Genomic DNA, 15758 nt, shown 5'->3' with positions numbered 1-15758 from the left:
AATTGCTTTCAAGTTTCTTTGGGTGAGCACTGAGCACTTGAACAATGTGTGTAAGTTTAACATATCTTCCTGCACTGGTAGTGGGCAATTATCTGCAAAATGATGTCTTCACTAGTCAAGGTTATGAGTTGTCACGTGAATCACGAGCACAAGCGGATTTGAAATTTACTTATGTGGTGTCGTGCCAAATTTATGGGCAACAAAAGCAGAGAAAGGTACCGGAGGCTGCTGATATATCCCTTTTGTTGCAGAGGTACAATCTTTTAATATAATGGATCTCTCAAGTTTTGAGTTATGTTGACCCTTTCGTATGAGTTTGTAAACAATGGGTTTAATTCTGGGTTTAAGGCAAGCCCTTTTTATATCTTAAAAAGGACAGTACACTAGTAGCACCAGCAATGGTAAGTTAGGTCTATGTCAAGTATGTAAACCTTCATCTTGGGTTCGTATCACGTTGAAAATATCCTCTCCTAGGTGTGTGCTTGCTTGTTCTGTTCCAATCATATATCAGATGTCTGCATACAGTTCTTCAACTCTTTGAGGATGCCAAGTCATATGTCTACAATTAGATAATCTTGGTTTCCCTGAACCTATCTTTATGAAACGGGATGGTGGTGTAGGTATTTTATTTTTCACTTGTATGATACTATTTTCAATTTACATTTGACTAGGAATGAGGCCCTTCGGGTTGCATATATACACGAGGAGAGTGGTGCAATTGAAGGAAAGACCACAAAGGAATTTTATTCAAAGCTTGTAAAAGCCGATATACATGGAAAGGATCAGGTACTCCGAGTTTTTTTCCCTCTCTTTTTCTTCCGTCCAGTTTAAGGTCTTCTGTAGTCTATACTCTAGAATAAATTTTCTTTGGTGTTAACCTTTTGGTCATCCTAGATGAGTCTAATGAAAGCATCCCATCTGAAAAATTATTTGGCTGAGAGGCTCAACATTTATAAATCGACTCTATTAGGTGAATAGTACAAAGGGTTTGGGAATAATTGCACTTATTAATCTCATTGTGTGCTTACGTGAGTTTTTCTTTTGTCTAATATCAATTTACAGGAAATATACTCCATTAAACTTCCTGGTGATCCGAAGCTTGGTGAAGGGAAGCCTGAAAATCAAAACCATGCAATAGTGTTCACTCGCGGGGAAGCTGTTCAGACTATTGACATGAACCAGGTGACCAATTGATCATTTGGTGTTTGTTTGTGACTGAGTGTGTTGCTGCTTTCTTTGTTGTCAGCATTTGTTTTTTACACTCTCATTGGCTCCCTATATGGCTGTTTAATTTAGTGGATTACTGTATTGTTACTACATTATGTAAATAATGAATTCATGCACCCTAAACATGTCCCCTAAACATGTCACTTCTCTCTCTCTCTATAATTTTTTTTATCACCTGCAATTTGACACAAGGCTAATTTTACACTAGTTTGCAACTTTGCTACAATTGAGGAGGATATAACAGCTGATTGATATATGCTCTTATTTTGTTCTTTAGGACAACTACCTTGAGGAGGCAATGAAAATGAGAAATCTCCTTGAGGAATTTCGCAGAAAACATGGCATTCGACATCCAACTATTCTTGGCGTGCGAGAGCATGTATTTACTGGAAGGTTTGGCCAGCTTCTCTTCCAGTCTTTATTTGTTTAGTTTTAAAAAAAAAATTTACAAAATTATTATTGCCAGCATACTTGATTACATGTATGTTATTTGTATCCATGCAGTGTTTCATCTTTAGCATGGTTCATGTCCAATCAAGAGACTAGCTTTGTGACTTTGGCTCAACGAGTTTTAGCATATCCTCTCAAGTTGGTATTTTGTAACTTGACCTTGTTTGTACCAAACATTTTGAATATGTGGTTACTCAATGGGTTTGGTTTGTTTTCTGTCCTGGCATTGGTTTGAGTTTTGTTTTCTCTAATATGCAGAGTTCGTATGCACTATGGACACCCTGATGTGTTTGACAGAATTTTCCACACTACACGAGGTGGGATTAGTAAATCGTCACGTGTTATCAATATTAGTGAAGATATTTTTGGAGGTAAGCATATAAGATGCTGGTAATATTTCTCTTATATCTGCTAGCAATACTGATTAGTTTTGTAAATGGCTACACTGATGCCTCTAGGTTACTGAAATTTGAGAACATGTTACCCCCCATCCCCCCAAATCAATTTAAATACAGTACATCGGTCTTAGAATTTAGGTGGATACACTATAAAGATGCTTTATAGTTGATGTCCATGTGCATCTATAGTTGGGAATGTTTTGCTCTTTTCCTAACCTTAATAATTTGATGTTCACTGAAGAAAATGATTTATTATTTTTTTAATAGGAGTTTCAAATGGTGAGTTTTGTTGTGCTTCATTCTTGTGTCTTTTAATCTGGTTTTGTCAACTTAATTAAAACAAATTCTGCAGGGTTCAACTCCACATTGAGGCAGGGTAACATTACACACCACGAATACATTCAGGTTCCATACATAAGCAAATGTTGTGTTGTTGTCCAGTTAAGTGATGAATACCTTTCTGGTCTCTTGATAACGTGCTTCTTTGTGTAGGTTGGGAAAGGAAGAGATGTTGGATTAAATCAGATTGCATTATTTGAAGGGAAAGTAGCAGGAGGAAATGGGGAGCAGGTCCTCAGTAGGGATGTGTACAGGCTTGGGCAACTTTTTGATTTTTTCAGGATGTTCTCTTTCTTTTACACCACTGTTGGTTTCTACGTCTGCACAATGGTACTTTGCTTTTGAATCCTGCATAATTCTAGTTTTTGTTTTTTATTCTTCATATTTGGATTTTGTGATAAAAATTGGTTTGTGATGCAGATGACCGTTCTCGTAGTATACATCTTCTTATATGGAAGGGCTTATCTGGTAAGTGGTAACTTAAACCATACTGGAGAAAAGATAATTTTGAAAAGTGGATGGGAAAAGTTTAGGTGAACCAGCTCATTTCCTATTACTTTTTATAAATGCGTTGTAGATGATACCTTTTTGTTAAATCTTATAGGCTTTCTCTGGAATTGATCGTGCAATTGCGAAGCAAGCAAAATTGTCGGGTAACACAGCATTAGATGCTGTTCTCAATGCACAATTCTTGGTCCAGATTGGAATTTTTACTGCAGTTCCAATGATTATGGGTTTTATACTTGAGTTGGGATTGTTGAAGGTTAGTCTATTTAATCCTCATCTGTGTATGTTCATATTTTATGTCCGTATCTGTAGTAAAGTTAAGATTACTTTCCTATTCATAGTGGATTTAGGATATAAAGAACTTCCAGAAGATAACTTGAACAAGGATAAAAGATACGAGAAATATAAGGAGTTCATGGAAGAGAAGCATGTATACTAGTGTCCTAATTTGAATCTGATTTATTAATTTCGGTATCTGATTTAAAGCTGATACCGAACAGATTTTAGCTTTTGTGTTTGATTCGATAAAAAATCCATAAGTTTATTGTTGGATTGGAAATGATTTTAGAAGTTCATAGAGTTAGTTATTCTAGATCTTTTGTTACCATATTTGGGCTTCACTATTTATCTCACTTGAGCTATGTGAAAGGGGAGGGACAAAACCGTTGTCCTATAAATGGGCTTCCTCACCCTCATTTTAGAGGACTTAACCCTAGGTTAACCCAATCTTGTGCGTCAACACACTTTTAGCTTTTATAAGACAACAAACTCAATTGAGGAGGTGGGTGAAAGTAAGGATTGGTTTGGTATTGCTGTGCTTTGAAAAAAAATTGCTTCTGCTGTGCTGTGAGAATAAACCGCTGTGAAATAAAGCAGCAGAGTGTGGTAAACTTTTTTGTAAAAATGCCTTTGGAAAAAAAAAGAAGTAGTATTATAGTGTTTGGTAAACTTTTATGTAAAACAGCTGTGACTGTGAAATGACCAAAAAGGGTATAATACTAGATGTGCCATTAGTTTAATTTTCTTAACAAATAAAGGTGAATTATTAAATATACTTTATTTTTAAAAGAAAACTTTATCTTAAACATATAATCCAACGTTTAACAAGAAATCATAATCCAACGTTCAACATATAATCCAACATTTATAATATCTATTTACCATACAACTATTACTCTTTATCTTTTCTTTTATTATGGAATCATAATTTTTTTATTCTATTTTCTTCTCCAAGGTTCGGTTCTCCTCTTTTGCAAAACCTGTATTTTCTTTCCTCTTCCGCCGCCCACTCCTTCTCTCATCCTTCTCTCTCTGTCTCTCTCTGCCATATCCGAAGGAAGGCTGGGTCGCCGATAAACTCCACTCCCTTATCAAAGACCACCACCGCAGCAACACCAATCGGAATCTCTCGAACACAATCCTTGCTCTCTCAACGGAGATTTGGTAGAAGCTTGGTGACCAACTCGGTGAGCGACTCAGTTGTCCATGGATGTGAATCGTTGGCTTGAATTGGAGAGAGAGAGGAACTGAGTCGTTGGCTTTAATCTAAATTGTGTATTGATTGGGTCTGATGGGTGTTGTGGGGTCCAAACTCGAGAAGGCTCTCGGCAACCAGTTTCCGGAAGGCGAGCGATACTTCAGACTTGAGAATTTCGGCAATACTTGCTATTGTAACAGTGTTTTGCAGGTTTCGATTCTGCATCCTCCAAATTCAATCGTTTTATTAGTGAAATTTTGAAAATAGGGTTTTCATTTTATCGAAATTGTGTAAATTTTGTGGTAGAACGAGAATTACGTGCAGCATATGCAAATTTTGAGCTGTGGATGTTTTGAAATTGAGTAAGAGCGAAGAGACGGGTGAGGGTAGGTTTGGAAATTTGGAAGTTCATTTAAAGAACACTATTCATCCATGTTTTGGCGAAAAGAAGCCGGTCTTTCAAAGCTTATTTTTGCTGCTTCACGTTTTCAGCTTTTTTTCACCCAAAACTGTGAAAATAAGTTGTTTTTAAGTGTTTAACAAACACCATTTTGAACTCATCTTTTTTTGATACCCACTTTTTATAAAAGCACCTCAGTACCAAACCAGTACTAAGAGATATGATGTTAAGCTAAGTGCACTCTTACTTTGCACTTGATTTTTTCTGCTACAAGAATAAATAATTTTTTCAGTGTTCTTAGGACTTGTTTTGATTCTAGGTTTAGGCTTCTAGCTCTCTCATTTATATCCATGATTATAACTGTCAGTAGATTGAATTTGATACGGGACTCCTGGGTATGCTAATTTGAATCCGGTTATTAGTGTTAATCTGAACTAGAGCTGATATCCAATGTATTGAAACCTTTTGAGTTTGAGTTCAAGTTAGAAAATAATATCCATGGTTTAAATTTGCATTGGAAATATTTTGGAAGTTTTTTATTGCAGTGTTTCATAATGTTTTATTACATTTGTAATTTTGTAAAGATAACATTTAATACCCTCGAAAAGAGGGGGTTGATGTAAAGACATCATATAGTTTAAACTCAGTGCACTCTGATGTCCAACCCTTTTTCTTCTATGAGAATATACAATTTTTTTCAGAGCTCTAGAGAATGTTAAAATAAGACAGGAAAAGCAACATTGTTTTCTCTGTATGCTAGTGAAGCATTGTTTTCTGTATATGGAAGTATCTTGCAGTTAAAATTCTAGTGTATAAGCATTTACAATTAAAAACCTTTTGTGTTACAGGCGGTTTTCAGTTTTATCACAATGCAGCTTCAGTTGTGTTCTGTGTTCTTCACATTCTCATTGGGAACTAAAACTCATTATTTTGGGCGCACCATTCTCCATGGAGGTGCAAAAGTATGTATTTGGTTCATTCATCCTTTTCTTAAAAGTTCTGTTTTTGTTTATCCATATCTTATTGTATGGAATTGATGGCTCGTGTATTTATATTTTCATTTCACCAACAGTACCGAGCAACTGGTAGAGGCTTTGTTGTCAAGCACATAAAGTTTGCTGAGAATTATAGGCTCTACTCGAGGAGTCATTTTGTCAAAGCGTAAGTGGTATTTTCCAGTGATGAAATACATTATTTCGTTTCCACTTTCTTTAAATTTTGGATGAGGGGTTGTTCTTATATTTGTGAAGTTCTTTAAACCTTTTATTTTTTCTTTTGGGAAGCTCATTTATGTCTCAATTTTGCAGGTTTGAAGTGGCTCTACTTCTTATAGTTTACATTGCATATGGGTACACAGATGGTGGTGCTGTTTCTTACATTTTGCTAACTCTCAGCAGTTGGTTCCTTGTCATCTCCTGGTTGTTTGCTCCATATATCTTTAATCCGTCTGGTTTCGAGTGGCAAAAGTATGTTTTTATTTTTAGTTAACTTTCTATTTGTAAGGTACACATATGCGCAGCTGTCCTTTTGAAACAACTGAGATGCTCTCTTATTAATTAAACAGGACGGTGGAAGATTTTGATGATTGGACCGGTTGGCTTCTTTACCGAGGTGGGGTAGGAGTTAAGGGAGAGCATAGTTGGGAATCTTGGTGGGATGAGGAGCAGGTTTGTGATTGAAATGACATTAGAATTTCAACAAAAGTGGTGTTTCTGTTTTTCTAATTTTTTAAGTTGGTTTATTGTTATCATTATTAAAGTTCGTTCTGTTAAATGTTATAATGTACATAGGTTTTCATGTTGCAATTATCTGTATAGGTTGATTAAAGTGCCATTATTTTAGACTGAGGCTTTTGTATGTTAATTCTTTAATCTAGCTTCGTTTAGGATTGTAGGTTGCTTTGTTGTATAGATCAGTGTGGTACACTTTAGGTGATCTCTGTTGTAAACACATTGTCATGTATTTAATATACAAATATCAAGGAAACTGCACCTGACTCTGGAGCTAATTTTGCCTAGCCTTTTGTTTCTTTTTCTTTTTGCCTTTGGACCGGTGTCGAGGGGAGGGGCACTAGTATAGAGCTGGCCATCTTTCTTAAATGATGAGTAGTAAGAGTATCTGTTTTGCAGATGTTGCCTCTGCCTCAATCTTATTTCGACTTTCTATTTTAGGAATATTTTTTCAGCCACAATTTGTTGATCCAGCCAACCCCACTTAGTCGGATAAGGCTTGGTTGTTGTTGTAATATGTTAATTGTTGTTTGTTTGAATATGTTGCATGTGATCTTTACATTTTAATTTTTATCTTATAGAATGGTCCTCTCGTTTGTTTTTGTTGTGTGTTCAAGACCGCTTTCTCTTTGTTGCCCTTATTTTATTTATGTCATGTGTTAAAGCTGACTTTATGCCTGTGCAGATGCATATTCAAACACTGAGAGGTCGTATATTGGAAACAATTTTGAGCTTGAGATTCTTCATGTTTCAATACGGTGTCGTCTACAAACTCCAAATCACTGCAAAGGACACATCATTTGCGGTAAACTTCATATCCTCTCTATTTTTTATTTATTTTTTTTAACATTCAAATGAACGATATATCAGTGCAAACAAAGTCAACCAAAGTATTTCCTTGTACACCTTGCCAACCAAATCTTTCTTTTAGGCAATCCTATGGGAAATGTGCATCCACTGAAAAGATAAATAAAACGAAGAAGTTTAGGAGAATTCTGTTTGTAGATTGGGCATGCTCTGGAGATGGGTGTTCAACTCAGATATGAACTGAATCTGTCTATATTTGATCTCATACTACGAGCTTAATAAATAATCATGTTGTGATTTCATTTTGATTTGTACTCGAGAGATGATTACGACTATGATAGTTCCGACTGATACTATAGTGCATGGTTGAATGTGCATACAGCTTCAGCTCTAATGTTTAGTGGTTCACCTTTTTGTGATTTTGCATGGACATTCTCTCGATTGTTAGCATCGTTCGCTCTTTATCTTGACATTTTTGTCTTCTGGTTTTGATGCAGATTTACGGCTTCTCTTGGGTTGTATTGGTGACTGTTGTCCTGATTTTCAAGGTTTGTGCCAAGAAAGTTGTCATACCCCTTGCCTCGAGCTTTTGAGTATGCTCGATATATTTTAATGAAGCTCATACTCTTGGTGACTGAATTTATTTTGCATTCCAGGTCTTCAGCTTCAGTCCCAAAAAGTCCGCCAACTTTCAGCTCGTGATGAGATTTATACAGGGTGTGGCATCCTTAGGACTTGTCGCAGTTATTGCTCTTCTTGTAATATTTACCGAGCTCTCAATAGTTGACCTGTTTGCAAGCCTGCTGGCAATCATTCCTACCGGATGGGCCATATTATGCGTAAGTTAAACTTTATATCCATTCCTTGCATGCGTTATTCTATATACACGGTCATTTGGCAACGTTTTGTTGAGCTGTTTCGGTTGTGCATAAAACAGCTAGCGGTCACTTGGAAGAGCATCGTCAGGCGTCTAGGTTTATGGGACTCGGTGAGGGAGTTTGCCAGGATGTACGATGCTGGTATGGGGATGCTCATTTTCGCTCCTGTAGTGTTCTTGTCCTGGTTCCCCTTCATCTCCACCTTCCAGTCTCGACTTCTCTTTAACCAAGCATTTAGCCGTGGGTTGGAAATATCACTCATCCTCGCCGGAAACAAAGCCAACGTTGACATCTAATCGGAACACTCCCCTGAAAAGATTTGGCCACTGCAACTGCTCAGAAATTTGTATATGTTTTATCGACATCTCGTGTGATAATTGTTGTTTTTGGGTATGGCAAGGGTAGAACGGTTATTTATGTACATATATATGGTTGTAAAAAATTGTAGCTGTGATTGAGAATGTCATAAAGTGAATTTGATGACGGCGAAAGTGTTGCGGTAGGGAGTCCTTCGGGATTAGCTTATTGACTCCCCATTTTGGTAAAATGACAAGATAGCCCTTGCGACGTTTTTGTGCCATTTTTTCCTTTTTTTCTGTCATAATCCTCAGAAATTTGATTAGTCTTCAATATGAATTATATTATCGGGGGATTGGCCATTCAATTTTTCTTCCCTTTGCATTATAAAATATTAAGTAAAAAACGCGAGAAGGGTAGTATATGGAGAGTCTCACTTTGAGTCTTCTGAGCATTTCATTTTTCTCAAACTGGAAGCAACTAGTTTTGAGGTCGTTCGAGGAATAAGCAAGCCAGGCTCTACCTTAGTTCTCGGAGTCCTAATATACGTCCGGACAGAAACTTGGAGTTAAGGGCAGCCATTAATAGGTATTTTATTTTTTTAAGAGATGTTAAGGTTAATTTAAAAATGAGATTCTATATGAACTCTGCCGCCTCATAGTTCATGAGACTATCGCAATAAGGGCTGAGGCGATCAAAGTGATCTAACTTGGCCATATCCAGAAAGGCCCTCAGTCATCTATTTGTGAGAAACTTTTGCAAGAATCTCCTTAGCATTTATCTTTGCTATAATCGATATTCGGAGAAGGACTCAAAAACTCGGGATCACGAGGCAAGAATGAATGTCTTAAACGACTTGTAATGTAAGACGAAGTTTTATGGTGCCTAAATGAGTGGTAGGATCTATCACTCGACTAAAAATACAAACTACTAAAACCCTGCAAATTATCGAAAATTTGGTGAATGCAACTATTCATTCAGACAACCAAATTACTATGATGAAGAGAAAACTAATGTCGCACAAGAGATGCGATCAAAGACCAACCAAAACATCGAATAATAAGAGGCAACAACCATACAAACAAGTTAGGCAAAACACACAAAATTTGGTCAAATAAATTAAGTGAACTTTCAATCCCAAGACCGCGAGATAAAACTTCTTGATATCAAATTCCTATTTGATGCTTCAATGAATCCATGAGACTAGCAAGAGAACTCATCATTCAGCACTAGCGGGATTCAAACGGAAACGTAGTTCAAATATATCCGAATGCATAGAACCAATGATGATCCAAAAGATAAATGACAAAGAACTTGCATTGAAGAAAAATCCATGGCCACAAACCAAAGCCTACAAACCTTTATACCTGTTCTAACTCCGTGTCTATATGAAGAACTAAGCCACACGTATCCCACCCAATATCGCTATATTGACAACGATCAATACAATCAGTCAGTAATCAGTATGAGAACTTCACAATTTGAAACCAATACAGTGTACATTCAGTTCAGCGAACAAAAATCCCAAAACAAGTTCGCAGAAACTTTAATTCTCAATCACAATGCAACCAAAAAAATGGTCCGAATAACTCACTACAACAAGCAAACAATGACTCTGTTAAACCCATAAGTAATCCCCCAAATGTACCTAACAATACAACAAACTGATACAAATCAGCGAATTGATATACCAATATGAGAAGTTCAACTTGGTTCACAATTCAGAGTCCCGAGCCGAATATCCCAAGTCACAAACAAATGTTCCAAAACAAGTCCTTCGAATTAAAAATATCAACCAAAAAAGCCGAAGAAGGATTGGTCCGACAAATCTTACTCAAAGGCCATTAACAGGACCAATATTACTTGCAGAGCACTCTCAACCACTCATATATATTACACCCGAAAGCAATCAGCAATCCATTGATTTCGACATAAACTTCATATCATACGGCAATAATAAACTCAAGCAACTAATTAAAATGCAATAAACAATCGATAAATAGCAAAACTGTTTTGCTTGGAACACCAAAATATAATATATCATGTCAAAAAAAGCACAAATCCATCCATGTCTCAAATCGAAGAACCGATTAAACACCAAATCCGTTAACGCATACTTCAAAAGTGCTTCCAACTAAAGTGCTTAACTTGACAGTTGCTACTTTCGTTTAACTAACAAAAACACAAACCGAAATGAAATCGATCCAAATCAATCGACGTTCTGCATGATATCCTCGGCAGTGAACTTGGTGCCCTTGTCCTTGTCAGCGGCGGCGCGGCCCTTGGCCTTGCGGTCGAGCAGAGACTTGCGGTCCTTGTCGAGGCGGAGCTTTGTGATGACGACCTTGGAGGGGTTGATGCCGACATTGACGGTGGAACCGTTCACCTTCTCCCGGGTGATCCGCTCGATGTGGATGACCCACTTGCGACGGTACACCTGGACAACCTTGCCCTCACGGCCCTTGTAGGTCCCACGCACGACCTGGACCTCGTCGTCCTTGCGCACAGGCATCGATCGGACGTTGTACTTGGAGCGGAGGTCGGTGGAGAGGGGCGCGCTCATCAGCACCCGCCGCACGCTAGACGGCGCGGTGAAGTGAGCCTTGCGGTTCTTCCGCCGGGAGCTGGTGACGCGGGGATTGTACTTCATTTCTGCTTGCTCTGCTCTGCTAGGGTTTTCGGCTAGGGTTTGATTTTTCGCAGGTCTTTGAAGGTTGGGTTTATAAACAGAAGCGTTTGAATGGAAGGCCCGCTTTCGGCTGCGGCTTGGGCTTAGAACTTGCCCTTCAACCTCAAAATGCATCTCCATCGGGCCAAATTCAAGAGGGCAACTGGTGGGCCATGCAAAGCCCGTCTAAATGTCCCAGCAATTTAAATCCAGTCTTGTGCCACTGGGTAAGGTTGATGTCAGCATGAAGATAGTTATGATAGATTTCTTTTTTTGTCTGGCGCGTGTAATACACGCGCAAGGGGGAGAGTGGGCAGCTCCAACATAAGAGCCCAACGGCTCTAGGACGTGGCGCGATGAAAGTCGTCGGATGTCCAAACCTGATGATCTGAACTATTGGATTTCCAATGGTAGAAAAATGAAAAATATTTTCGTTGTGACACGTGACATGTTTTGGTGTGTCTAATTTTAAATGACTGGAGAAATCAACAATCGAGATTAATCCAACAGCAAAAAATAGAAAGAAAATTATTTATTTTCTTCTTATAATCTATAAATACCCAACCATCTTCTTCATTTCCCACACCACACCACAACTCATTATTTAGTTTTACTATAATCTCCTATATTCGTTTTCCACTTTTCAAATCATTTTTTATCGCATTAGTTGTCCGCTTTCATGTTGGGCAGTATGGGTCGGAGAAGGGCTATCACTCAAGTAAGTGAGAAGGCTAATTGGTCGATCGGGGAAGACGTTGCTTTCCTTGATCGTTAGGTGCGTGTTAGAAGACATAAAAAAATAAATAGTAATTCTCTTTCCCTTGCCTTTACCGAAGCCTTTGCCAAGCAAGAGGTGGAGCTACACAAAGACAATCACTTTTCAGAGGACAATTTACATACCCCTGCGCTCCCAAAACAAGTGGACTTGCTCTTATGAACTTGCTTTGGGTCCAAAGACAGATGGATGTACGTTAATTATTATTATTTTAACGGGATGATATCAACACAGTCGATCATTTAATCTCATTGACTAAATCTTAACTGCTCAACCGTAAAAAATAATGTGCGGGAGAGAATACCGACGGATGGAAAATCCAAACACGAATACTATTGGCAAAATTAACGTGCATGTACAATGCAACTCGTTTCACCTGTTAAGACTTATAAGAGATTGCGAAATTTTATGGTGCTTAGATGATTAAAATAATTGGAAAAAAAAGGATTAATTTATGTTGGTTAGATTCCGAAATTGTATGGAGCTTGGATGAATAAACTGATTGGAAAAGAGAGAATATTTAATCAAATTAATGGAGATTACATAGTGATTTGGAAGTGATATGATGAAAGTAAGGGTCACTGCCTAGGATAAGACTCAACCTTTACAGATTGTTAATCACGGCTTATAGGTTTGTCTCAAAACATAAAATACACATACAGCATGCAGCATTTGTGGTTGGGTTTTACGCGAAAAACACAATGTTAAGTGAAAACTTTAAAATGACATGATCTGTTTAAAATGTACAATTGGAGTAAAACATGGACGAAAATGTGTGGTTTTTCTATTTTCTTGATTAGTACGTACCTTTCTTTTAGTTATATTTTTCTAGGATGTCTGATTCGTCCTTGCACTTGAGATCCTCGTTTCAACTTTCTTGTTCACCAATATCATTTACATGTTGCTTAGTTTATTATTGGTCCCATAATATATGAATAGTGCTAGTCATCATATATGTATATATGTACAACACATGATCTACGATTTTAGTTTGATTCTAGAAAACAAAAAGGGTTCAACAAGATTAACAAAAAGGCTCTTCATTTTGTCTCCTAAAATTGCCCAACAAATTGCACCTTCTTCTCTCTCTCGAGTCTGTCTGCACCATTCCCTCGATATTATCTTGCTTGTAAAACTTCCTCCTCCACAACCATCCCGGTCGGGCAGCTCCTGTCTTCCTCCGTCATGGCTTCGGTAAATCATTTTCTTCCATTAATTTCATCCTCTTTTTTCATTCTTTAATTTCCCTCTTTTTTCTTTATACATATGCATATATATTTGGAAATTTAGGGTTACAGATTGGGATATAATTTGCATATTTTGACCGGATTCTGTTCTTTTCCATTTTCTTATGTGAGTTCTTGAAAATTTCGTAGGACAGAAAAGATCAAGGAGAATATTGGATATTTTTAGGTTGTACTTAGTTTTGTAGGAATTCAAGGTTTTCATTTGTAATGTACTAAGGGCCATGCATGTTCTTCCTATAATTCCTAGCGTTGCAACGTATCATGTATGACTGGAAACGTATGCATGGAGAAACTTCCGTCGAGCCATTCTTTTCGTTTTTCCTTTTCAACGCAAAATCATTGCCCCAAATTGATTTAATGATACCGATCATAATGTGAAACTCCTTACATGTTTCGATTGCAATTGCAATATTACAGTCTAGTTTGTTCATGATTCTTTCCTTAAGTTTATTGATTAGCACATCAGCAAGATAAATAGTAAATTCTAAGTCCCGATGATGTTGTTTAATGGCGCGCATACATGCAATTATGCAAGAAACGCAAAGGATTGATGTGGAGGGAAGGTGAAGGTTAGAGAAAATAAGGAGGTGAAGAATGGAGGGATATATGTGACGACATTTTGGTTTGGTTTCATCATCAAAACCATGTTTTCCGTCCAAATTTACAGACCGATAGGATGTATGTATGTGTATGTGTGCACGCGTGTGCATCTCTGTATATATAACCGACTAACAGGCAACAAAACATCAAGATTAGGCAAATCATCTAGCTAGTTTAGTGTAGCAGATACTAATGGGAGCTTGTTTTTTCAATATTTCAGCAGGATAAAGGTCGGCCGCTGCCGAAGTTCGGGGAATGGGACGTAAATAACCCAGCTTCAGCTGAAGGATTTACTGTTATTTTCAACAAGGCCAGAGATGAGAAGAAGACAAGTGCGGCTCAAGTGAAGATCGTCACCCCACGAAAAAATGACGGCAGCCTAAGAAATGGTGCTGGATACAACACTGTCAATGAGCACTATCCCAAGTATCCTCCCCCAAAGGTAACAAACCATAGAGAAGCTGCTCATGAAATTTGAAATTTATATATGCTTCTGTTTGTATAGCCTGTTTGGAAGTGCTTCTTAGCTAAAAACGTTTTCAAATAACCAAACTTCTAATAACATTTGACAGATGAAGTTAACAGTGCTTATGGGTTTTCAAGAGGCCATTTGGAAATGCTTATTTAAAAATGCATGTCTGCTCTTAAGCAATTCTTCTGTTAGGAGCACACTAAAATATTCAATAAAATTTTAAGCGTTTACGAAGTGCTTTATGATGAACACACCTAACAGGTGTTGCCTTTAGAAAGCACTTGAAGTGCTTTTTCTGAATCCATAAGTACTATTAGCTTTTTTTGTCAAACATGATCGAAAGAACTTTTGGTGATCTAAAAGCGCTTTGAGTTATTTAAAAGCACTTTCATTTAGACTATAAAAGCACTTTTAAGTACTTTTTTCAGAAGCGTAAGTGCTTTTTAAATGATCACTCAATGTCATTGATGACTCTATTTCGGATGGAATATTGCAGAAGAAATGGTTTTGCTGTGGCTGAACGAATCCACAACTGCTTATGGGGACGAGGTGATAATGCAAAAATAATAGAGTGGGACTGGGAGGAGCTACAAACAACTTAAAGACAATCTTGTGCCCGGGAAAGATGTGGAACACCAAATCTCTCATATATATATATAAAGAAAAGTTTTTTTTTTTTTTTTTTCACTTCTGCATTAATTCTTTTGCCTTTCTATATCATAGGGATTTGACAAGAAAAATAGGGTGCTGACTATCGACTGTCTGACGCAACGACACTCTTCCTCCTTAATATATATATGTTTTGTTGCATATACGTGTAATGTAGAATGAAAAAAAAAAGAGTGGTGAACATAAAAATTTGTAATATATGTAGAATTTTGTGGTTCTCTGTTTGATAATTGGGCACAAGAACATCACTTTATATATATACACACACGTGCGCGCGCGCACACACATATATATATTATCATCTAATAAGAGTAAAATATATTTAATATATTACCTGGAGTTTACTGCTCAGTTTTGTTGTTAGGTTTGCAGCAGTTGCTTCTTGCTTGTTGCAGGACCTTACCTTGTATCGTTCCCATCATCCCACTCCCCCAGTCGAAGGGCTCGTTTGGCACCAAAGATTGGATTTGATTTGATAACTTAGTAGACTCAAGGTGTGTTGAAAAACAGAAACAAATAGAGGAATTTTGTCCAAGTTAAAAGTAGAAGATGAAAAGCAGAATGAAAACCAAAATGGTAGGTATATCGACCGAAAAAATGGTAGGATATCAACATCTCTCGAGACTCATCCTTCTAATCAACAGTCCTTAGATGAAAAATCATTCACATCTACTTTCATTTCTTACTCCAGCATACCTTGAAGATGACACAAGTTATCAAATCTAATTCTAGGTGCCAAACAAGAAGGTCTGACGAATTAACTTCTGGAGGAGGTACATACAGAAGTTTCAGTCAAACCTTGTTAATTCTTCGTGTG

General features: G+C 37.3%; 3 protein-coding genes across 4 annotated transcripts in view; 2 read left to right on the top strand and 1 right to left on the bottom strand.

The window, feature by feature from the left end:
* The window catches only part of LOC137712596 (callose synthase 10), a 30545-nt gene extending 21765 nt beyond the window's left edge, over positions 1-8780 (top strand). The window contains exons 34-51 of one of the 2 annotated variants that reach the window (XM_068451694.2): positions 82-253; positions 672-786; positions 1063-1182; positions 1505-1620; positions 1732-1815; positions 1936-2048; positions 2428-2480; positions 2568-2744; positions 2835-2882; positions 3019-3177; positions 5647-5760; positions 5871-5959; positions 6106-6264; positions 6363-6465; positions 7214-7333; positions 7833-7883; positions 7992-8174; positions 8273-8780. In XM_068451694.2, coding sequence (XP_068307795.2) covers positions 82-253; positions 672-786; positions 1063-1182; positions 1505-1620; positions 1732-1815; positions 1936-2048; positions 2428-2480; positions 2568-2744; positions 2835-2882; positions 3019-3177; positions 5647-5760; positions 5871-5959; positions 6106-6264; positions 6363-6465; positions 7214-7333; positions 7833-7883; positions 7992-8174; positions 8273-8509 — 2213 coding nt within the window. In that variant the 3' untranslated portion in view covers positions 8510-8780. Of the gene's footprint in view, positions 1-81; positions 254-671; positions 787-1062; positions 1183-1504; positions 1621-1731; positions 1816-1935; positions 2049-2427; positions 2481-2567; positions 2745-2834; positions 2883-3018; positions 3178-4155; positions 4551-5646; positions 5761-5870; positions 5960-6105; positions 6265-6362; positions 6466-7213; positions 7334-7832; positions 7884-7991; positions 8175-8272 lie in introns of those variants that run through there. The other variant, XM_088684119.1, reaches the window with a different exon arrangement.
* A 1741-nt stretch (positions 8781-10521) lies between these two features.
* LOC137712720 (large ribosomal subunit protein uL24z) lies at positions 10522-11218 on the bottom strand. Its single transcript, XM_068451864.2, has one exon. The coding sequence runs from the start codon at positions 11158-11160 to the stop codon at positions 10720-10722; it is 441 nt and encodes a 146-aa protein (XP_068307965.1). The 5' UTR covers positions 11161-11218; the 3' UTR covers positions 10522-10719.
* A 1723-nt stretch (positions 11219-12941) lies between these two features.
* On the top strand, positions 12942-15048 carry LOC137712055 (protein NOI4-like). The gene is made up of 3 exons (XM_068451203.2): positions 12942-13147; positions 14021-14242; positions 14769-15048. The coding sequence occupies exons 1-3, from the start codon at positions 13139-13141 to the stop codon at positions 14790-14792; spliced, it is 255 nt and encodes an 84-aa protein (XP_068307304.1). The 5' UTR covers positions 12942-13138; the 3' UTR covers positions 14793-15048.
* Positions 15049-15758: the final 710 nt, after the last annotated feature.

The sequence above is a fragment of the Pyrus communis genome, chromosome 14, assembly GCF_041283825.1.
Source record: "Pyrus communis isolate YQ-2024b chromosome 14, ASM4128382v1, whole genome shotgun sequence".
In the NCBI taxonomy this organism is placed as follows: domain Eukaryota; kingdom Viridiplantae; phylum Streptophyta; class Magnoliopsida; order Rosales; family Rosaceae; genus Pyrus; species Pyrus communis.
The sequence above is the reverse complement of the archived record's forward strand: the minus strand, read 5'-3'. Positions and strand labels throughout refer to the sequence as shown.